Source organism: Scophthalmus maximus, chromosome 2, assembly GCF_022379125.1.
Source record: "Scophthalmus maximus strain ysfricsl-2021 chromosome 2, ASM2237912v1, whole genome shotgun sequence".
In the NCBI taxonomy this organism is placed as follows: domain Eukaryota; kingdom Metazoa; phylum Chordata; class Actinopteri; order Pleuronectiformes; family Scophthalmidae; genus Scophthalmus; species Scophthalmus maximus.
This window is the reverse complement of record NC_061516.1, coordinates 29,250,337-29,274,430: the sequence shown is the minus strand read 5'-3', so window position 1 is coordinate 29,274,430 and position 24,094 is coordinate 29,250,337. Positions and strand designations below refer to the sequence as shown.

The 24,094-nt window shown below is 45.9% G+C and overlaps 1 protein-coding gene across 2 annotated transcripts in view; it reads left to right on the top strand.

The window, feature by feature from the left end:
* Positions 1–23,660, top strand: part of sema4f (sema domain, immunoglobulin domain (Ig), transmembrane domain (TM) and short cytoplasmic domain, (semaphorin) 4F) — a 45,898-nt gene extending 22,238 nt beyond the window's left edge. For both annotated transcript variants that reach the window (XM_035624072.2, XM_035624071.2), the window contains exons 2-15: positions 14,195–14,340; positions 15,028–15,087; positions 18,824–18,922; positions 19,115–19,226; positions 19,340–19,459; positions 19,574–19,728; positions 19,822–20,003; positions 20,303–20,444; positions 20,557–20,770; positions 20,961–21,070; positions 21,187–21,338; positions 21,556–21,611; positions 21,796–21,986; positions 22,120–23,660. In XM_035624072.2, coding sequence (XP_035479965.2) covers positions 14,195–14,340; positions 15,028–15,087; positions 18,824–18,922; positions 19,115–19,226; positions 19,340–19,459; positions 19,574–19,728; positions 19,822–20,003; positions 20,303–20,444; positions 20,557–20,770; positions 20,961–21,070; positions 21,187–21,338; positions 21,556–21,611; positions 21,796–21,986; positions 22,120–22,842 — 2,462 coding nt within the window. In that variant the 3' untranslated portion in view covers positions 22,843–23,660. The remainder of the gene's footprint in view (positions 1–14,194; positions 14,341–15,027; positions 15,088–18,823; positions 18,923–19,114; positions 19,227–19,339; positions 19,460–19,573; positions 19,729–19,821; positions 20,004–20,302; positions 20,445–20,556; positions 20,771–20,960; positions 21,071–21,186; positions 21,339–21,555; positions 21,612–21,795; positions 21,987–22,119) is intronic.
* Positions 23,661–24,094: the final 434 nt, after the last annotated feature.

Below are 24,094 nucleotides of genomic sequence, written 5' to 3'. Positions count from 1 at the left end.
AATAACGCAGATCATTTATTTAACGTGGACCGGCTGGATTGAGTGTGTGTGTTCACGACGTGAGGCATTTCAAGGCTCACAGGCTCTCAATCTTAAATGTGTGTCTGACGCGCATGTATGTGCGTGTGCGTGTGCGTGTGCGTGTGCGTGTGTGTGTGTGTGTGTGTGTGTGTGTGTGTGTGTGTGTGTGTGTGTGTGTGTGTGTGTGTGTGTGTGTGTGTGTGTGTGTGTGTGTGTGTGTGTGTGTGTTATGTAAAAATGTGTTTCTCTCTCTCACCTGTCTAAGATTACCTTCTTTAGGACATAATGGCTCCATCAACGATAGCCATCACTGTCACATGCCATCTCCTTGGACCGGAAAACACTGGCACACATACACACAACGTGTGACTGACGTCTGTTGAAAAGGATCGTGCTGGTGCACACACACACTCTTGTGTTTTTTGAAAAAAAAATGTGTCTGTGGCTAACATATACAGTTTGCAGTTATTTCAACGTGTGCTATATCCTGGCAATGTTTTCAGTAATTGGTTGAGCTACTTGAAATTTGAAAAAAGTTTCTAGTTTCATCAATTGATGAGTTTGTCCTCAGGCTGCATCCTCACCAATACATTTTAGTTTTAAAACACAACGGAGTTTTCAACCCACTAAAACTGACATGTTTCGAAAACGCTGCTGCTCCTGTTTTAGTTTGAAATCTCTAGGGTTGCGTTCTGGTCTGGATGGGCAGAGACTTTTGGAAATGCTGATGTATGTAACCGCGTTCACAATCCTGATACGGTCTCATCAGTCACAACGTATTCTTCCCTGATTCGTCACGCTCCCGTCACATGACCCTTTGTCTGGAAGGAAACAAAGCGATCTGCGACAATCCCTGTGGGCACGCGCATGCCCAGTGTATGAGAATGATCATGTGTTATGTGCTTTCAGTAGTTTCACTGTGGACAGAGTTTATTTCTGATACGGTGCTGAAAACCCTTGTCTGGATTGAGATCATTTTCACTTTAAAACAAGGTGAAAAGGTTTTGAATGAAAAGATATTTGTGTAGAAGATGTGGTTAGTCGACGCTGGGGTTCAGTCTCAAATTCTGACAGTCCAAGCTTTGGGAACAGAGGTCTGGGTTCCGATGCTGTTAGACAAATCCAACCAGCACTTGACACAGCGAGGCTGCTGCAGGTCTGTCGCAGCGGCGATGCCTTTAACCATGGCGCGCCGTGTGTGATGAGACACATTTGAATGCGTTGGTCCCACGTGACTCTTGGTGATCTATTGTTTGTGACATACAATCGCACACGGACACACGCCCTCAAGTCTTCTAACGAATGTTTAATTCATGCGTGACTGTGTGTGTGTGTAAGAGGTGTGGCTCGGAAGGCATTCAACTCTACAACAAACCAGAGAGTTCCGAGATTCAGAACTTAGCTATACATACACCGACAGATGCTCATGCAGCTTCTGTTTTCTTCTGCCGCAAGGCATATTTGTTTTTTGCTTTTCTTCCCCTATCCCTCTCTCTCTCTCTCTCTTTTGAATATCGTGAATCTTGGAATACCTCCGGCCTGAACTTTTAATGTGTTTTTTTATTGCTTTAGTCGATGATTTACATGACAAAGGTCAGAGATTTTGGACTCTTGGAACTCCAACAGAAATGACATTTTTAAAGAGCGCCAGCTTTCCAGACGCATTTGAAGGCTGCGTCTCATTCATCTCCTGGAAAACTGACATTTTGGAAATGCAAACAACGCATCATTCATCCAGGCTGCACAGGACATTTACAGTAAAGCATTTTCAGTGCATTACTAAACAGGCTGGTCTCTTGTAGCCTCCCTCATGGGGGGGTGGTTATTGACGATTGATCATTATTTTCTATGACTCCTGGTTCCAGGATTTTAGTGTGTGAAAGTCAACCTGTCTGGATAAATAAGTGGATCAGGACTGATGGCTGGAACAGGGATGTGTGGTGCACATTGCTCCGTCTGCTTTTTCAGTTTGGGCTCTTGATCCTGAGAGTTGCCTGCAGGACAGATAAAGCTATCAGCTGGGCCGACACACAGGGACCAGTGGCACCCATTTCATATGAGCAGAGCACTTAACCTGTCGACCTTTACTGCTATATATCCCCTTCGACACACACACACACACACACACACACACACACACACACACACACTGAACCACCGCAGCCCTGTCTGTTGGCAGAAGCTCAGAAAATGGCCCCGGTTTCCCTGCAATGCTGCATCTGCCCACCTTGACCTTTCCATCTCTCTCTCCCTCTCAGGTCAGTGAGTTCAGGCCTTATTGTTTCATATGAAGAGAGAGAAGAAAACTAGACGGGAGAAAATCAAAGTCTTGATTGGTACAGAATTCTAGAAATATGTATCATGCACGTACATACAAAACTACCTTTTATTTGCTATTTTCATGAACAGCTTTTGACATGATTATATGAATATAGTGTGAATCAGTGCACTGGGGATCATTAATTATTTAAATATAGGATTTCCTCGCAACTATGGACCGTCATATTAGATGCTTCAAATAAATGGAACACAGACGTCCAGTTTGATAATTGGTGTCACCGCAGAGCAAAGACCTATCAGCACCTATTCATCCGTTCTTTCTGTTTGTGCCTCCTGACATCAGCTCGACAGCTGACTGGCTGCTGTCAGATACCAGCCTCCCCATCCCACAGATGCCTCCGTTTGATGACAGAGAAGTTGTATCAATTTGAGTGTTGTTGTTTTTTTTATCTAACCTTAATATATGATTATACCAAAAATAATGGTAGCACTTAAGGCACTATTGTGACCCATAACAGACCTTATTGCAATATATTTTTATCTGGTTGCAGTATGTCAAAATACTTTTTCACTGGTTATGTAGTGTTTTCTCATCACTACATTGATTCTCCACCCTCTCCATCTCCAAAATGACTGCCCCCCTCAACATACACACACAGACACACACACACACACACACACACACACACACACATTTGCTCTCCTTTACTTCCTTCCACTCTCCCACAACCTTTATTTATTCTGATTCCAGAATGCCTCTCCTCCTCTCGTTCTCTCTCACCCCCGTGGGGTTCCTCTTGTGCGATTGCTAAAAGTAATCTGCGCATGAACACACACACACACACACACACACACACACACACGTACAGTGAGGGAGTTGAGCTGCTAACAAATGCGATTTGAAGGTGCATCAAATCAGACTGCGATCCAGCTGACCTTGATCAAGCAGCCAAGTATGGAGGGAAAGAAGGATAGCAGGGAATAAAAGATAGAGGTGGAAAAATTGAAAGGAGAAGAGGAAGGGCTGAAATTTTGTTTTTCTCACCAGGAAGATTCCATTCCCCCCCCCCCACCCCCTCCCCCTCCCTCTCTCGATCTCTCACTTTCTGCCGCTATGTTTTGGAAACTGTCCATGTTTTTTATCATGTTGTTTGGTAAGACTGGCTTCTGCAGCTGCAAGAGCATCAACCATCCTCATACCAATACACACACACACACAGACACACACACACACACACACACAGACACACACACACACAGACACACACACACACACTCCAAAGTGTTATCAGTTCCTGTGGCGCGTAGAGTGTGTGAAAGGATCAGGCCGCGTGGAGAGAGGGGGTCACAGGTCAAAGAGGGTGTCATGTTCGTGTCAGTGTCTGGTGAGAACTGCCGGAGTGGAACTCTGAATGTAAATACACCGGCCGCCTCGCGGTGAGGTGCGCGTGCTCGCATGAATTTGGCTGTGACAGGCGGCAGCGGGGTGGCAGCCCGGACTCTGCAGTGCGGCGGGAGGCAGAGAGAATTTCTGGCAATGTGAGAGTCGCTCTGTGTCTCACTGACAATGCGCTCATTGTTCCGTGCACGGAATGAAACTGAAAGGAGAGGAGCAGAGGCCTTGGGCGCCGGGGGTGGCGCTGAGAGCTCCTGTCCCCGCTCGGGGCGCAGCTTCCCTGGGACACACAGTGCCAGTAGAGGCCCACGGATCTGTGAAGAGCACCACCTGCCGTACCTGGAGCACGGCCGGGCAGCAGAGAGAGAGAGAGAGAGAGAGAGAGAAAGATTTACACGCTCTGGTGGATAATAAGAAGCAATATTATAGTGTTGATAGACTTCTGAGGGTTGTTCAAACTGCTTGTAATTCACACTAAAACACTGAACTTGGGCACTTGATGAAGGCTTTAAGTATTTTATCCACCCCCCCCCCACATATGCACATCCCCTCATGGTCAGTCAGCTGCCAGTGGTTGGGTGCTTTGATCTGTGGTCTCTTGTCAGTTCAACACACTGGCGACTTTGTTCTGTTTTCGACAAGACACCCGTAGACATCGTGACAAAAAATGGGTGTGATGGAGGAACCAACGCCACATATCCATCATTCCCCCCCCCCCCCCCCCAGATGGGAGGTAGAGCTACTCATACTCATTTATTGTTTGCTTTTGGCCATTTGTCATTGATGTTTGAACTCTTCCCGCTTGCTCTTGACACCTCCACGCCCCACTCCTTTCCTCTCGACTCCTATTTCTTTGCTTCTGTCTGAGACACAATCACAGTGCTATTAATGACATGACCTTTAACCCCTCCCTCTTGCCTTGAAACACTAGTGAAGACTTGATGAGTAGGACAGAGGTAGGGAGGGGAGGTTGGGAAGAAAGGGCCGAAAAGGAAAAATGGGGAGATGATTATGAACCATCGCTGTGTTACGAGAGCAACTCCTCTCCTCTCCTCCCCCTCTCTCAGCCATGTAGGCCAGCAGGCCGCTGGTCTTTATCTTTTATTGATTTTCTCAGTTTCCCTTCCCTATTAGCCTCCATTACTATCTGGTCTACTAATGGACAAGCTGCTAGAACTTGCTCTCCATGTCTTCTTTTGTTCGGATACACATTTTTGTATCTTCCCTTCCCTTCTTTTTTGTCCTTCATTTTAGTAACATTAAGTGAACATGTGAGAGTCATCTTTGTGTGTGTGTGTGTGTGTCTGTGTGTGTGTGTGTGTGTGTGTGTGTGTGTGTGTGTGTGTGTGTGTGCGTGCGTGTGTGCGCACGTGCGTGGGGGTGAAAGGGAGTAAAACTGCTGGTTGGCTGTCATCGTCGGCACCAGGAAATCGGCTTTGTTAATTATTAAACTAGTGTGTTCCATTGAGGCCCGTCATGGGAAGTGACGCACAAATACACACACACACACACACATACACACTCATACTTAGTCATCATTTGACCTGTCAGTTACAAGCCCCTCAGTGATGGTATCACTGCTGTCATCAAAATGGGAGTGCCCGGTCTCTGCGGGTCTTTTTTATGACGCGGCCTGTGGCGACCAGTTTCAGTTAAAAACCCCGACTGTGATGGTTGTAATGTGGAAACGTACGGATTAAAACCAGAGCCACAGCATGACTGTGCGCATGCTGCATATGGGTTTTGGTCCTATTGATCCGGAACAGCGTGTCAACTCTGACCTTTGGCTTGTGACCGCCGGGGTCGTCAGTGACGCGCATGTGAAACTGGCCGGCTGTTGCTTCAGCACTCGCATGTGGAAACAGTCGCGAGTGTGCGAGCGAGAAGTGTGTGGTTTCTGCTGGTTTAAATGAAATAATGTGTGGGGGGTCTCCGTGTGGTCGTCTGAGCACCGGATACCCTTTTTTTTCCACATGCCCACATGCTCACATGCTCACATGCTCACATGCTCACATGCAATGGCGGTACACCAGCCTATATCCTGTGCAACGGTGTGTACTGGCCCAGAGCAGACACCCGCAAATCACATCAGGTGAAAAGCATGTGTGTGTGTGTGTGTGTGTGTGTGTGTGTGTGTGTGTGTGTGTGTGTGTGTGTGTGTGTGTGTGTGTGTGTGTGTGTGTGTGTGTGTGTGTGTGTGTGTGTGTGTGTGTGTGTGTGTGTGTGTGTGTGTGTGTGTGTGTGTGTGTGTGTGTGTGTGTGTGTGTGTGTGTGTTTCTGTTCCTGTGGTGTCAGCACCAGTGGGTTAATCTCACGGCAGTTGCTCTCGGCCCAGTTACCTCTCTCTCTCCCGCTGTCTGTCCATTTAACTCTGTTTCCTTCCCTCTCCTGTTGTCCGCTCTGCACCCCCCGGGGGAAACATCTGTAGCAACAATATTACACAAGTGAACACATCACACACGTGTCCGTTCAGTCAGACAAAGATAAAAACCTCTCTCCCGCTGTAAATTTGAAATTGACGTCGTAGCTCATTGCAAGCGCTGTCGCTGATTCCCGAGCCGGCTGCTTTAGGCCTTCAGCACCTTTGAGCGCTACCTGCGTGATAGATCCCTGTGGAGAGATTCTCTCTGTTCTATTCATCCCTCCACAGGGAGGTCAAATGTCAGGCTCAGCTATGGGAGAGCAGACCTAGCGATAGCTTTGCACTTGGCACGGCGGATGCTGCGGATTATGGAGTCCTTTAACTCTGGTCCGCCAATAAGGCATTACTTTATTACCAGCCACTTGGATACACTGTTTTCACCAGAGTACACCAAACATGGGGAAATACATCTTTGGCAATGAATGCATAGAGTTGAGTTGTAGGTACCAAGGATGGAGGCCATTTAAGTGAGGGTCATGAAATAATCAAAGGGAACAGAGTTTTAATTTTTCTTTGCAGTTTCTTAGTGTTTTGTCCTCTATGCGAAAAAATGAGACTGAGAACTGCTCATAATTCATGACTTTACTAATGGTTTCTTTTGCTCATATTCAGCCTCGTTGTTAGCGATAACAGGACGGTGTGTAGAATATAGGGGCCCTAGTGTGACAGATGTTGTGTCTGTTCCTGCTCCGTTTGGCTTTCAGAGACACGGACTGTTTAGTCTCCATCCACCAGCCAGAACCTAAACACAGTGAGGCAGGTGAGCACGTCCGTGTGACTGTGTATGAAATACAGTACGTGAATGTACTACACATGCATGTCACAAAGGTTTCCAAACAGATTCACTTACAGTTCTGTTGTGTTAACACTATTTTTTTTCCTGCATTGAAACATAATAATTTCATAATGGTTCAAAGATTTTATGTTTTTTGACAGACACATATTAATTGATTCAACACTAATTTCTCTCTGGCCTTCAGAGGTCAACACTGTGAATGTACTCAACATATATGAATATATTTAATGTATCTCCATCCGTCCTGCCTCTTGCCAAATACAACAAAGACCTGAAGGGCCCAGTATTCGTTTATAGTAAAAGATTGTTGAGCGTGTAGCATATTATGCAACAGGATTTATTGTACCTAGCAGTACAGTTTTACTGTAAGATAAAAAATAACAGGATTGCATCGTCTCAATGACTCATTCATACAAAAACTCTTTTACTCTCTGTCACACACACACGCACACACGCACACACACACAGACACTCGCAGGGTTTCATGTCCACACACCTCCTGTGTGAGGGCTGGTGAATTCTGCAGGCAACCAGCTTCTAAACCAACACACTGACACTCACAGCACACACACACACACACGCACGCGTGCGCATACATACACACGATAATCCTGCAGGGCATGGGCGAATTTAGGGCAAGCCTGATTAGTAGTGCTACTGCTTATCACCCAGAGCCAGAGAGAGAGAGAGAGAGAGAGAGAGAGAGAGAGAGAGAGGGAGAGGGAGAGGGAGAGGGAGAGAGAGAGAGAGAGAGAGAGAGAGAGAGAGAGAGAGAGAGAGAGAGAGAGAGAGAGAGAGAGAGAGAGAGAGAGAGAGAGAGAGAGAGAGGGAGGGAGGGAGGGAGGGAGGGAGGGAGGGAGGGAGGGAGGGAGGGAGAGAGGTTGGGGGTGGGAGAGAAATTGGGGAAGAAAAAAGGGTTAGTGGGAGGCTGGGAACTGGGAGAAGGGGGCGAGAGAATTGAAGGTAGAGCTATGTGGATTCACGCATAGGAATTTGTTTTTTTCGGTATCATCATTTATTCATCTGAATTCCTCCCAAAAATAAACACAACCACACTGGACTGCACACAGCCACACACCTGAGGAGCAAAAGCAGAGCAACAAAAAAAGACAGAGGACGATGAAGAGGGGCAGAGCCTTAAGCAAGGAAGTGGCCAATCAGCCTCCTCCTCCTCCCTGAGACCCTTCTCCCCTTCATCTGGTATCATTTCCTCTCTGATGCTTTCTGTCCCTCCTTCCTCCTGCATCTCCTCCAGTCCCACCCTCCTCTCCTCTATCAACCTTGGTTCTTTATGTCTGATAATCCCCCCACTTCCCCTCGGGACTTAAAAACTTTGTGTGTGCATGTGTGTTGATGCAGAACCTCAAAGGAGAGGCCAACATTGAGTGTGGGGGTCATTTGGCGTTTGTGATGTCTTTACCTCCGAGTGGAGAGGACGGTCGGCCACTCCCTCTGACGAGACACTCCTTATGCAGGGTTTATGAGCTGTGACTCATTACTTTCTTTATGCCTAAGCCCCCCCCCCCAACAACCCCCCGCTCGCAGAAGTGAGTTTTTTCTTTTTGTTACTTCACATGGATGTTTGAGCTTATGCCCTACACGGGATTTTTCTGATGCCTGCGTGACTCCGAGCTAATCCAGATCCAATGTTCAACTGACACAAGTTTGATGCGGAGCTGCCAGATTTAAAAACACGCTAACAATGAACTTTTCAGAGAAGTGAGCGACAACGCAACTTATATATATATATATTTGTATGGTCATAGATTCTGGATGAGAGAATAGATCTGTTATTTTAATAACTGTCGATGAAAAAACTGAACTTATATTGTATTTGCTTAGTATTGTTGTGTCTTAAAACATGTCTGGATGGTATCTTCAATAATAATTTATTAATGCTTCATAGATAAATGATAAGGTTTTGAGTTGTCAGATTGTAATGAAATATTTCCTTTGTTTTGTTTTTCACTCTTTAGTTCACCAGAACAATCACTACATTGGATCAAATTCCTGATAATGTATTAGCATTTATAAAAGCGAACTGAAGAATTACCAATATTTTTACATAAACAACAAAGCTTTCCATAATCCCTACAAATGCTCTGAGCTCCTAAAATGTTTGCACTTTAATGACATCAATTTAAAACCACCTCCACTTTTGTTAAACACAACCTTATGTGCTTAGGTCCTAAAAATCATGTGGTTCCTCAGTACCGTGTGAAATCAGCTCAGTCGCACACACACACACACACACACACACACACACACACACACACACTGGCACTTTGTCCTGATAGGTCAAACTGTTTTTGCATTTCGACGTTCATTTCAGGGGTGAAGTTGGTTGTATATTTTATCAAAGCTACCATAAAAGCTTTAAAAAATTATGGCAACTGACTCAATTTGCAGACACACTGGCTCACAGGCAGAGCTTCACTGTGGACCAGGCTTAGGGAAGGACCTTGCTACAAGGACTCTGATGTGTTGACATGCTCATTTGTGAGTTAAGAGGGACCTAGTTGTTCTTCATGGTACGTCTGTCTCGTATCCTGTCGTTTATTTGTTACATTACACCACGTTGTTGCATAGAATCTAGTGAGGTGGGTGCATCCATGTAAATTGAAACGAACCTGAAGTGTTAGAATGGAGCACAGGAGTCCAGTAATGGCCACGCTGTCTTAAGGGACAATGTGCTAAAAGCTGATTATTCCCTTAACCTGTGGAATACAATTCAGAGGAAACAGCAGCTGGACAAATGGCATTGAGTGGATGATTTGGTTATAGATGTGTGTCTCTGCAGAGTGCGTGGATCATGCAGCTGTGTCCTGTCTCACCATAGGGGTTCTGTGTGTGTGTGTGTGTGTGTGTGTGTGTGTGTGTGTGTGTAGGAGACTGTGGGGGCAGGAGCATGTGTGTGTGTGTGTGCCCTGTCTTTTCTCCTCATCCCGTCAGTTTTGATTGACAGAAGAAGGAGAGAGGTGTATAATTTATCACTTCCTGGTTGGTCCAAACCCACAATGCCCTGCAGCCAGAGACAAGGATGGTCCCCCAGAGCAAAAGCCGGTTTATTAAACCCTTAATGGACACACACACACACCCTCTGTTGGTCTCTCTCCATGGCTGCCTCTCAGTCATGTTTAATGTATAATGAATGAATGATTCATGGCAGGGGAGAGGATTTTGTATTTTAGGACTACTTATTCATTTATACTCACACCAGTCACTTTTTTTTAAAAATTATACCCGCCGTGCAATTTTTATTTCAGAATGCCTAAGGTCACCGGGGTTTTCCAGATTATAATTATCTGAATCATTTTGGACCGTTTTTTTTTTTTGAATGTGCATTTTCTCTACGTCTATTGTTCTGTCACACACAAACACTTAAATTCATGGCTGCTCTAATCCATATTTAAGTTAATAATTGATTAAATTGCTCTGTGTAATGTGAAAGGGGACTCTGCAGGGACTGTTGCAGGGAGTCATTTTGTTTTTTCCAACTCTCATTGTTTGAGTTTTCTGGTCTGCAACTTCACTGTTTTTGACCCCGATAAACCAAGTGCATATTACTTGGAGCAGACAGACAAAGTTAGTGACTGTGGTGAAGCCAGTGGAGCATTAAACCGCTAAAGAGGCAAATGCTGTATTTTCCTGAGGAGTCTTTAAAAGCGAAACAGTGCTTAAGGAGAGGGAACATTGAAAAAAAAAATAAAACTAAAATAGCACTAATGCTCCATTGTATTGGCTGGATGAGTAAATAGGCAACTGTTTGCTGATATATTTGCCACTTTATAAAGTAATGATATGTAATTGTTGCATTTACAGCTTGTTGTGCTGCCCCCATGTGTCCAAATAATCAATGAAGGCAGGTTTAATATAATAATAAGGATTTGACTTTAAGGATTGTTCCTTTGCCATTCAATGATAGGAAATTAAAAAATTTAGCCTAGGTCAACTGTGCTTTTCAAAGGCGAAGAGTCATTTTTAGGTTTGACCCTGGCTGAATCATTAAATCCATAAAAATATAAAAAGCTTTGTTGCAACTTGCAACACCACTCATACACCCACACACAAACACACGGACAAACACGCAAAGGAACACAGGCGGGAGGTGATATTTGATACATGGTGAGATGCAGGCTCCTGCTGTCAACAAGGAGGCCATCGACCCAACCCGCAGAGCATCCTCTCCTCCCCTGTGACACATGCCAACGCAAATGTATTCACCAAGTGCTTCTGACAAGCAGCTATGTTTGTCATCAAGGAGACGAAGAAAAAAGGAAAGAGGGTGATGTAAACTCGAAATTAATTGTTCTTGTTTTTCTGAGCCGTGCATCAGGCGCGTGCCCGGATGTGTAGGTTAAGAGGTGCATGAGTGTGTGTGCATGTGTGTGTGTGTGTGTGTGTGTGTGTGAATAGGGCAGATGGTGTAGCTCTAGGAATCATCTCTCTACATTAGGGTGCACAGCAGGTGGTGTCACTGTGTGAGTGCGTGCGTGCATGCGTGCGTGTTGTCATGTCCTACACAGCCGGGCGACGACCAGTTTGTAAGGACATCTCTCCAGACCTTGCCTTTGGCCCGTGTCAGTAACGCTCACGTCTGCTTTGCTGCACGTGTGTGTGTGTGTGTGTGTGTGTGTGTGTGTGTGTGTGTGTGTGTGTGTGTCTCAGTCCAGCGTGAGGGAAAACAGGCTGTAAAGTCGGTTTGCAGAAGTGACGGCTCTTGGTGATGTGAGGCTGCGGGGTGATGAAAGGACGGATGGATGACATAATGAGAAGTGACAGAAGTATAAAAAGAGGAAGAAGAGAGAACGAGACTAAGGGGTCTCTAATGTTTTCATCGCCTCCCGTCTCATCTCCTCTGCTCACTTTTGAAGTCAGCTTTGATCGACAGATTGAGGTGGAAAGGGTTCATTTCATTAGCTCTGGGTTTTTTTTGTGGGGGACGGATCCGAAACCGCAATCACTTTTAATCGAGGGCAACGCGGACACACCTCGCAGAAATGAACAGCAGCTTTATTGTATTTGAGAAACAGCAAAACAAATTCGACAGAGGCTGAATTTCAGGAAGTGGAGGTCCTCTGCGAGCAAATCAGAGCTCCCTTTGAGCGCTTCGACGACCTGAGGGCTTTCAGCGGAGCAGATGGCTTCTTAGTGAATGAGAGATGACATTCATGCGGAATGTTACAGCAAGCGGATGAGGGGAGGTGGAGAGACACTATCTATGATTTCCTTTACAGACACACAGTCAGTGTGTTGGGCCTCTTTTTTTCATTTTTTTTTCATTTCACTGAACAGCATGGCCGGCTCTAAGTGGAAAACCGTGTCCACGCCATGCCCCTGCCATTTTTATCAGAACATCCCTGACGCGGTACTCTGAGTCGCAGCCTCCACAAGAGGAACAGAGGATGATTGTACTGGTTTGAATCATTTAGCTGCCAAAGTGGAGGCCACGTGCCTGCAGAGTCCATTTATGTTCCTCCAAAGATTTTTCCCTTGAATGCAACTTGTGCAATGTATCGCGTTCCGACGGTGTTGGTTAGCCATCTTCCTTTTAGCAGTTAATCTCCCTGAGGTCGGACACATTGGTGTTGTTTAAATGCTGTTTCCTTCTTGTTACTGTACACGAAACCTCTCTTCTCTAACCTCTTCTCTGTTCTGCTGTTGACTGTTAGACTTCACCTTTACTACATTACGTAGAGGAGGGTGTGTCTGAGTTTTTGTATTTATCAAGCGCGATAAGACCTCAAGAGATGAAGATTAAAACGTTTTAAAAGGGAGCTGTGTAAGCAAACAAGGCGATATGTTTTCCTCTGCAAATGAAAGGTTGAATTTATAAGTAAAATACGCTCTTGCCCCATTTAACACACTCCAGGTTGTTTCTGTCATTGCCTTAGATGGTCTTATATGACCAGTAGCTCACTGTGGGTAATGCTGCGCTACATAAACGCCGACTGTCCTGAATCATCATAGTTCTGTCATTCACAACTGATTATGGACGCCCAGGAGTTCACGCTAGGAAGCGGTAAAAATTTTGATTTCAGGAAATAAAAAATCACGCAATCATTTAAATTGCTTTGCGGTAAAGTTGGAATTAGATTTGTATCTTGTATACAGTTGTGAGTCTACACTAATGTGGATGGAGGCTCTGTTATTGTCATTATTCATGTTACACAAATTGATTAGTTAAAAAGTAATGAGTAATATGTTTTCGTTTCTCTTTGTTGGTTGAATTAACATGGCAGGCTGCACACGTTGGCATTAGTGTTTATTCTAACCCATGATGAATTAATCGTTTGTCGTCTGTGCCGAGATTGAGTGTGTGTTTGATTCGGATGATGTGCAACTCGGGAACCAATCGCTGGTTCCACTTTCACTGTGTCTGTGAAATTTCTGGTCTCGCTCTAAGAAGGTCTGGCACACACACAGACACACACACAGACACACACACACACACGCACACACGCACACACATACACACAGACACACACACACACACACACACACACACACACAGACACCGACACACACACACACACACACACACACATACACACATACACACACATACACACATACACAGACACACACACACACACACACACACACACACATACACACATACACACACACACACACACGCACACACAATGGAAACACTTTTTGGGGTTTGATTCATGTGATAGTTTTTGAAATTGAAGCGATAAATAAATACTGCCGAGATTACACATCATGTAATATGTGAAAGTCCACTTAATTATTCATCCTAAATCATGATTGTGCATAATTCATTTTATTGTATTTCTACCCAGCAGTGGATTTGACTAAATGATTTAAAACAGAGGCATATGGAGAGAAATGTGCGAGGACTTTTCAGATTGATACATCTGGTGTTGGTTGTGGATATGATTGTAAAGAGAGAGGGGGAAAAGTCAAACAGAGTGAGAGAAAAAGGCGATAAAGAGATTGACTGAGGGATTAAAACGAGTTAATATGAAGCTGTGATTGTGTGAGAGGGCAGGGTGAAACGAGGGTTACTACCATCCCTTTGCCCCTCATCACTTCATCTCTTAAAACCTCTTGCTGGGAATGTGCTGTTTGCTTTTTTCTTATCCTGTCAACCATTTGTTCTCACATGCAGTGAACAGGTTAATCTCATCTCGACTGTTTTCTGAATCTGAAGGCCTCTTGCAGAATCCCCGCTGCCTCCTGTGATTGAAAGAAGCATCGCCTTACAAAAATAAATCTCACAACCTCCCTCTCTCATTTGTATTTTTCACAGACGTCATTCTGGATCCCAAGAAGTTTGGCGGCGTGAGCAACTTCAGCACATTTCTACTGGACCGCTCATCAGGCATGCTGTTCCTGGGGGCCAGGGATGCCATCGTGTCCGTGGACACCAATCGACTGGACAAGCCCCCTCGCAATGTAGGAGGACTGTGTGTGTGTGTGTGTTTCTGTAGAATGAGAGAGCGGGAGAAACAACTACGTCCTCCCATTAATAACAGCATTTCAGAAACAACGCATCCCATAAAAAAAAACCATCATGTGTGTCATATTTCACTACACAAGCTGAATTGTGTAAAACGGCGAGCTCCGAGGCAACAGGTGGTGCCACTTTAAACATAAACAGAGATGAAAATGTCCTTACGGTATTATCACTTGACTTTTGAATGATGTTTAGTCTTTAATACCTCCGCTTATGAGACTTGCCCCTTCTGCAGTGTCCCCCTGTCTTCTCTCTGTGTCCATGCATGAATACTTTTTGACCCGGGTGGAAGAGCTGGCGTACCAGCGAGTGACACGGTGCAAATTTAAAAAAGACATGAAGTGAATAAATCATGACATTCACAAAGCATTATTTGTCTCCCACACAAAAAGAATCTGTAGACTTCCTTTTACAATATAGTTATTGGGTCAGCCTGCGAAGTGATGTTTTCAGATGTTTAAAACGTCAGAGGCTAAGGACTCACACAGTGATCAGTCCTGAATGAATTCATCTAAAGAGCATAGATCTGAGCCACTGCTGTAATAACTCTGAACATTTACTACTAATCACCTGATGGACAAGCGACTATAACATAATAAAATAATAACAATTTTCTTTTGATCCAGATTACTTGGGACGTACCGGAGGAGAAGAGAAGGTCATGCGTGGCAAAGGGAAAGACAGAGGTGAGACCTTCTCCTTGTCACAATACAAATGGTTGTGTAACGTCCGTTTGACCAGTTAATGCCTTCACATGGAGTGGAGAGATTAACAGTATTTACCGTAGCTGTCTCTTCAAATGATCTCATTGTGATGAGTCTGTCCAGAAGCATCCAGGAAAATCCTGGAGAGCACAGCGACCGCTAAAATCACTGTGTTCACTCCCTGCAGGAAAGAGTTGTTTGACTTACACATTGAGCTTCTGTATTATGACTGTTAGAGTTTCAATATCTGGTTCCATTTTTGGATCAGTGACTATCGAATTATTTGCTGAAAGCTTACCTGACTTGATTGGACCATGTCCTGGAAAGATTCAGACGCTGTAAAAAGCATTAAATTCCCAACCCTACAGTTGTACAGTAATATTCCCCAATTTATCATGTTCAAATGGCTTCAGACATTTGAAACGTGTGATTCCACGGACCTATATTTTGTGCTGTGGCCCGCATTTGTGTGTGTGTGTGTGTGTGTGTGTGTGTGTGTGTGTGTGTGTGTGTGTGTGTGTGTGTGTGTGTGTGTGTGTGTGTGTGTGTGTGTGTGTGTGTGTGTGTGTGTGTGTGTGTGTGTGTGTGTGTGTGTGTGTGTGTGTGTGTGTGTGCGTGCGTGCGTGCGTGCGTGCGCGTGCGTGCGTGTGCGTGCGTGTGTGCGTGTGTGTCACAGCCCCTTGCTGTTGGGCATCGGATGGGAAGTTCTGGGACTTGTGCCAAGTTCTCATCAGGGGTGGGTGGGTGTGTGTTCTTGTCTACCTTTGTGCAGTGTGTGTGTGTGTGTGTGGTTGTGTGTGTGCGTGTAGACCTAAAGAGAGAAAGTGTAAGAGAGCATGTGAAGTCACAGATGTCCAGTAACCGTCTGTGGAAACTGATTAAATAGAGCGTAGTGTACACTCAAGCTGTACAGTGCATGTTACTGTTGCAACAACACAACAGGGTACAACTGCTTATAGTAAACTAACTTTACAATGGAGCTACATTTGTTGAGTAATGTCTAACTGAATCATTAGTTTGAACAATCTGATTAGTAGTACCAGGCTCAACTAGAGATTCAGCATCACAGTGCAGGGTCCTGAATTAATGTTAAGACCCGGTAATACACAGACATGCCTGGGAAATGCCGTCAGTCCAGGAAAATGAGGTCAAACCAAAAGCTAAACAAAGCCGGTGGACGGTCGGTGTGTTACGTTGAAGGGAAGCACAATTACTTTTGACCTATTTTATACATTCATCATCAGCGCAGTTTTCTCCTTTCCAGTGTTAAGGGGGGGGGGAGGGGGGACTGATAAAGGCAGGAAAGAGAGGGGTTGTTTTTTTTTCTGCTGAGGCACTGATTACAAGATTACATGTGAGTCAGAAGGATTAGGAAGAGGAGGGGGGGGGTTGGTGCAGAGAGACGGAAGGTAACAGGAAGGGGAAGAACGATAGACCGGGAGACATAGAGGGATGAGGAGCAAATGTGCAGGAGAGCAGAAAAGGATGATGGTATAGACTCAACAGGAAACCACCATGAAGCTGACTGAGAGAGACTGTTTTTCCTCCACAAACCTGTCCTCAAAGGGCCGGTACACACTCCTCTGCCGCAAACTTACCATGACAAAATTGCTAAATTCTAAATATCTGGAAGCTCCTTCATGTGATGATGACCGCCAGTCCTCTCGTATTCTGCTCACTGGGTTTTCATGGCTCTTTAGAGCGTCGGCACAGTGAAAATGAAATGAACGTGGTGAGTTTGTCTTGAAATCAATGCTGACTATTTGATGGGGTAGGATAGAGTTAAAGTTGAACCAAGATGATACAATGTGTGAAGAGAAAACACAGGGAAAAAAACAAAGTCTGATAGAAATAAGAACCTTTATCCTATGAAGTGCCATTTCAATTTGTATCACATCCTTCACAGGCCACACAAGATGATATATCATCGCAGGGTTCCGATCATAAAACTGGCAACTGTTTCCAATATCTTGTGCCATATCATTGATCCAATCTTTAACGGTTCCTCAAGACACACTGGAACAATTTGTCTTTTCTCTGTTTCTAGGAGAAGCAACAAGGTTTGTTCACAGTTTTTCCTTCCGGGTGAGGTTTCAGCTACATGGCCATAAACTTGCTCAACACAAAACCTCTCTGCATAACATTGTCTCTGTCAGAATGTGCATCCGCACTCCATTAAAGGGCATTTAGCTTAGCCAAGAGCATTTGTCCTCACCCCCCGTCTATCCGCCGGCAACCTATTCCTGTTAAAAGATGATAATGGAGGGATTCGTCCTCACAACTCGTCCAGCGGAGCTGCGTGACTTGAGCTGCACTGATGCTCAAGGTTGGCCTGGTTCATCACTGCGAGCTTCTCTTTCACGGCAAACCACGAATGTTTATTTTGTCCATTTCTCTTCTAGACATTCTGCATCTCTCTCCTTGACAGTTGCCGGGATGCTTGTCAGCAGTGACACGTAACAGCTACATGTTTCGTGTTTCATTCACCCTGGTCCTGATATGACAGGCATGCAGCCAGAAGGGAACACCCTGAAGGATACTTTTGTTGTCTATTTTAATGTTATTTTGTGTCATGAGGATGTTCCCCTCCCCGGGAGTAAAGCATGAGATAAAAGGGAAGACAAAACTCACACTTTGAACTCTCTGCAATGACATCAAATTTGCTAACAGAAGGTTTTATCATAAAAAAAAAAAAATCTAATGGAGTAATTATAACCAATTTGAAAATAGAATCAAATTGAATAGAATCAAACAGAGTAGAATAGAGCCATTCGACCCAGCCAGTGCCATAATGTTAATGAAGCTCATCAGCGAGAAAGAGGTTAATATGGGCCAATGAAATAGCTAATCCCATTGATACCAGCCAGAGCGCTCTCTCTCTCTCTCTCTCTCTCTCTCTCTCTCTCTCTCTCTCTCTCTCTCTCTCTCTCTCTCTCTCTCTCTCTCTCTCTCTCTCTCTCTGTGTCGGAGCTGTACCAGTGAGGGTTAGTGTGTGAGGGCTGGGGTGTGAGGGTTAGTGTGTGAGGGTTAGTGTGTGAGGGCTGGGGTGTGAGGGTTAGTGTGTGAGGGCTGGGGTGTAAGGGCTGGGGTGTGCGGCGGCAGGCGGCTGATTTGGGTGACATGATCTGGACATCGGAGAGGATCAGGTCCCTGGGGAGGAGGTGACTCATCCAGAGGATAGCACGCACAGTCTCACACACGCACACACAAGCTTACCAAAAACTGCCTGTGTCATGGTTTCATGGTAACTGGGGATGCAAAATGGGCGGGTGTTTCCATAGCAGGTGCAGACATGATACGCGTTTGTGAAAAGAGGCGAGATGAAAAGTGAACGGGGTTCATCGAATAACATCATCTATGGTGTGTATTTAAGAGATGGAAAATGCAGTCTTGGGTTTCTGATTACATGCCTGTGTGTGTGAGTTAGTATGGGTGGTCTCTGCTGATACCAGTTAGGGTCTCAAGTATCTCCACCAGCAGTGGGGGTCTCCAATTTCCAATCTGAATCATTCAGCGGTGTTCGGTCCTCTCCAGGTTTTTCTCCTAAATTTCACATAAACAAATTTTTTCCTGAGCCAGGGGCTAAGCAAGAAACAATCTCATGCAAAATGCAATACATGGAGACAAATAATAAACTGTTAAAAAAAGAAGAAGTTTGTATTCCACTTTCAACAGTTGAACCTTGATGTTATCTCTGGGTCTGTGTCCCCCCCTGCAGGTGGACTGCCATAACTACATCCGCCTGCTGGAGTTCCTGGAGGAGGGACGCATCTACGTGTGTGGCACCTATGCCTTCGACCCCCAGTGTGCCTTCCTGGTTAGTGAGTGTGTGTGTGTGTGTGTGTGTGTGTGTGTGTGTGTGCTTGTGTGTGCACGCACCTTTCAGACAACCAATGAATGCTTAACAATCTTAACTAAATGAGTAAACTGCTGTAACAGCTGCAGTCATTTCTTTGCCAATCCACTATTGCCCTCTAACTTCTCCTTCTCTTACCCTGTCATCCCGAAGGAGCTCTCCTCCTTCACCCTGGAGAAAACAGAGGACGGAGGAGTGAAGATGGAGACGGGGAAGGGCAAGTGTCCCTTTGAGCCCAGTCAGCACTACACAGCTGTTATGGCTGGTAAGTACCACGACTGGTGGTTCGTTGCCCGTTTTGTTCAGTTGTCAGCCTACCCCACACTGTTGTTTTCAGGCTGCTGTGATATTTCAACTTGCGCTGTTTAAAACTTGCAGGTGGTACCCTATACACCGCAGCCACCAGTAACTTCCTCGGAACGCTATTCGACATCTCCAGGGCAACAGGTCCTGAGCACGAGCGCATCCGAACTGAACGATCCATCAATTGGCTCAGTGGTGAGACACACAAGCACACTTTCACACACACTTGTACATCACCCATGTCCGCACATCGCTGGGTCATCATACTTTCCCACAGGAATGAATTGTGTGTGTGTGTGTGTGTTTCAGACCCGGAGTTCGTGAGCTCAGCCTTCATAGAGCAATCTGCAGACAGCAACCCGACCGGGGATGACGACAAGATCTACTTCTTCTTTACTGAGGTTGCCAAAGAGTACGACCTCTACACCAAAGTCAAGGTTCCGAGGGTGGCACGTGTCTGCAAGGTAACCCGCCGTTTTAATCCAAGGATTTATTCAATCGCCGTTGGCCTTGATTCAATTCCCAGTGGACTCATCTCTCTCGCCCTGTCTGCTCAGTCTGATGTGGGAGGGATGAAGACTCTGCAGCGGCGTTGGACCACCTTCCTCAAGGCCCAGCTAGTGTGCGAGGACAAACCCAGCGGTCAGCGCTACAACATCCTGACCGATGTTTTCACCATGCAGCACACACAGGGCGACCCCAGCAGCACACACTTCTATGGACTTTTCACCTCCCAGTGGTAAGCTGCAAGGAGCAGAAAAAGAAAATAAGGGTTGCATGTAAAGCGAGGGTAAGGATGCTCTGAATTCATGCTATGCAGTGAACGTCCAGTGGGGGGAATATAGTATAAACTCACTTTGAATTTGTCATCAACAGAAAAAGACTACTGATAATAAATCTCAAACTTGAAGTACTCTACTTTAATATTGATCATCTTGAGATGTGATTTCTTTACATCTTAACAACGTTTTTCTTTTTTTTCTCTCTCTAAAAAGCAACAACGTCAGTGCTAACCATTCTTTGTTCCTCGTTTCACAGGGAACGTGAGGAGTTGTCAGCGGTGTGTGTCTTCAGTTTGTCTGAGATCAGCAAAGCGATGGACGGCCCCTTTAAAGAGCTGAAGAAGACCTGCGAGACCTGGATCATGCCTGAACCTGTCCCCACTCCAAGGCCGGGCCAGGTACTAAACTTGTCTACTGCTTAGCTGCCATTTCTACTCACTATCTCACACAGTGCCTTCTGCTACGTTCAAAAATACGTAACATGTTCTCCCTCCCTCTGCATTGTGTCAGTGTTTGAACCATGCATTGAAGGCTGAAGGATTTGAGTCGTCCCTAAAACTCCCGGACAAGGTGCTGACGTTCGCGAGGGACCACCCTTTGATGGAGAACAGTGTTGCTGCAGCACCCCTGCTGGTCCGCAAGGGGATCAGATACACCAGGCTGGCTGTTACCCGGACAGGCAGCGCAGTGGAACCCCGAGGCGTGGTGCTGCACATCGGAACAGGTGAGGAGCCATGAGCAGCAGCTAGAGGGTTGTAGAGAGAGAAAAAACTGAACAGACGCGACTTTCTGGAAATCAGCCAGTTTTGTATGACCTTACTCAAATGATCTAAATGACATAAAATCGTATGAAACAAAAAGGGTTTTGATAAAGGTTGATGATGTACAGTGTCGTGTGTTTGTGTGTGTTGCAGATCGTGGGGAGCTCCACCAGGTGGAGGTAGTGGGCCAGAATGCCACCTTACTGCAGGAGATCCCTCTGTTCACCTCACACGAACCCATTAACAATATACTACTACACAAGGTAGGAGTACACGCATCCATGTACTATGACTTCACACACAGAGTCATTCACCTGCAGTGCCGGGGCATATCTGCTCCGTTGCTCAGTGTTTCTGTAATTGTTCCTTGTGTTTCCAGGGCCAGGCTCTGGTGGGCAGCCCTCTGTCTCTGGCTCGTATCCAGGCCGAAGGTTGCGCTCTGTATCCCAACTGTGAGGTGTGCGCCGGGGCCAGAGGACTGGGCTGTGTGTGGAGCACGAAGGAAGAAGCCTGCAGGGGCACAGCGGCAAAGTGAGCACTACAAGAACACCCCATTTTAAGATTATGTCGAGAAACTACCAGAAAAAAGACAGAGAGAGAGAGAAAAGTGATCACATGACACTTAATATGCTATCAATGGACTAATGGATTATTTGAGGAGATATAGGGAAAAGTGGGAACCCGGAAAGACCTCTTCCTAAAATGAGTTTTGATTCAAAAGTTTTAACGACATTCTGTGTGTTTGTAGGCCTGGTCCAGAAGATACGGTAGAGGATGCCTTGAAGAAATGTGATATAAAGGAAGGTAAGTGTACCCCATTGTTATATTTGAATCTGGCAATCACACACGATGTCAGTGTGGCAAGTGTTAAGTCCTTCATTGATTTCAAATAAGTGGGGGAAAAAACCCCTGATATAACTGCGAAGTCTGTGTCTCTGGCTCCTGTCATTCACCTCTCTGCCGTCTCCCTGCTCGCTCGCTCCTCCAGGCCGTTGCTCCCCTTCCATCAGGGAGCTGCAGGTTTCCATTGGTCTGCGCCTCCTGTTGCCATGCGTCCAGCTGTCTCCCAGGCCCTGTAGCTGGGAGCATCCTCTCCACAGACACACCAGGCAACATCACTCTGACCTGGAGGTGACTGTCACCGAAGAGACCCTGGGCAAATACATCTGCACATGCCAGGTACACAAGTAAAACCACTGATAGCACACATGTTGTTATTGTAAACACTTATCTTTGTCTAATTTTTACTGCACAGACGGCTCACTTAACAGTAAAACTTCAATATCTCTTTTGTTACTTCTCTTGAATCCAGGAGGTGGGACCAGGTATCAGAGACCACACCCCCTGTCGCAGGGCAGCCTATCAGCTGACACTAAAAGGCCCCGTTGTTGGAGGAAAAGTGGCCACAGCCGGAGGTCGGCACGTCATGGCTATCTATGTCCTTTTCTTCTGCGGGGGTCTCGTGTTGGGTGTGTTTCTCCTGTACTTCCTGACTCGGCGGCGCATCACTAGCCGCCAGGGCCACCAGTTGCCGGACAATTCGCTGTCTTCGGGGAAGGGGCGGGACTTACTCGGCTCCTCAGCCACTCCACAGTCCCCGAGCAGTGCCAGCTTGCTGTCTGAGGGATTCAGGCTGACCGAAAAGCGAAATGGGACAGCGACCACAACTACAACGACGACCCTCCTCAGCAACCAGGGTAATGGCAGTCACCATGGTAACAGTTACAGCGACAGCCTGATCCACAGCAACTCAAACAATGGCCACGGGAATGCCTTGTATGGCAACTCCACCACAAGTAGCAGTGGGCTGAAGTTTGCCTCCGAAATTTTGGCGGCAGACCTGCTGGCTGGAAGGACAGAGGAGAGGGTGAGGTCCAAGGGGGGAGAGAGGGAGTCAGCGGAGGGGGACGAGGTTGACGAAGGGCTGGGTGATGGGTTAGGAGAAGGAATCAGAGGACTAGAGGAGGAGCTTGCCAGCTTCCCCATGTTTAAATCACCGGCACCACTGGCTCGATGTGAAGAAAGTTCAATATGACAAGGTGATAAAAAGCAATTATTACTGATTACACCATTATGCATCCTCCAAATAAACTGAACACTGCTGGGAGAAATGCAAAATGGCTACTGCCAAATGCTTTTGAATGGGAGCCCTGGCATGAAGAGAGACTACAGAGATGTGAGAAAATATCTGGGAGTGTGGGAGAGACGAGAGAACTGTGAGATAGAAGGTGCACTACAGTGTCGGCTGGCATAGACTGCTTATTGAGAATATGAGTAAATGTATCGGATGTAAATAAAACTGTAAATATAAGCAGTCGGAGGTTGACCTGTGGACATCAATTCAGATGTCACAAAGAATCAAGGATGAAATGTCCACACGTGTGACCAAAAGCCATACTGTCTTTCCCCTCGGCGTCTGTTGTCGTTTGCTCTCTCGTAATTGGCACTTTGAATCTTTCAGCACCTCGGTCCGTCTCTCTGTATTTCTATTACTCTCTCTGACACGGCGCTCAGATCCCAGACCCCCAGGGGTCCAAAGGCACCAAAGGACTGCAGAGCCCCAGACTGCCCAGTCCGGGGCTTCAGACAAAGAGACGTCCCTCTCAGAGGCTAAAGAAGCATAACTTCAGTGACCACGAGCCGGGCGTGCTCCTGCATGAACTGCCACAGCCGTCAAGAGGAAACTGGCGGCCGCCCAGATGTGTCGCTGTCGATGAGACAGTAGGATGTGAAATGCATTCGCAGAAAGGACCTCGCCAGACACAACCACCTTGTTTGTGAGCGTGGATTTCAACTTAAAAAAATTATTGTTTTTGTCATGTTTGTTTTGTAATAAAGCCTAAAAAAAACCCAGTTGTTTTTAACATGGTGTCACTGTTCCCATTCGGATCTCGTCAAATCTCCTGCCTCTTTTGGATGGAGCAAAACTGTCAGCGAGTTGTTGAACCTGTTACGGTGTGATTGTCCTCACAGTGTGTGTGTGATTGTGTCTGTTACAAGGACCTAATGTATAAAACAGGTGGATTATATCTGAGTCCATTCACATGCACTTGCGGTTTAATTTTTGACTGCTGAGCATAGGAATATATAGGGAAAGGCCCTATGTGAGCTGCGCATAAATACCGGAAACAGCTGCTACTATTAATATTGTTATAGCTATAGCTCTATTATATTTGTGAGCCTAAGAGCTGCAGGTAGCGCCTGTTAGACTGTTTCCAGCCAACTAATCACATGCTGCCTGCAGAGTCATGGTTACTGTAAAACAAGATTCATATTGTGATATGTGT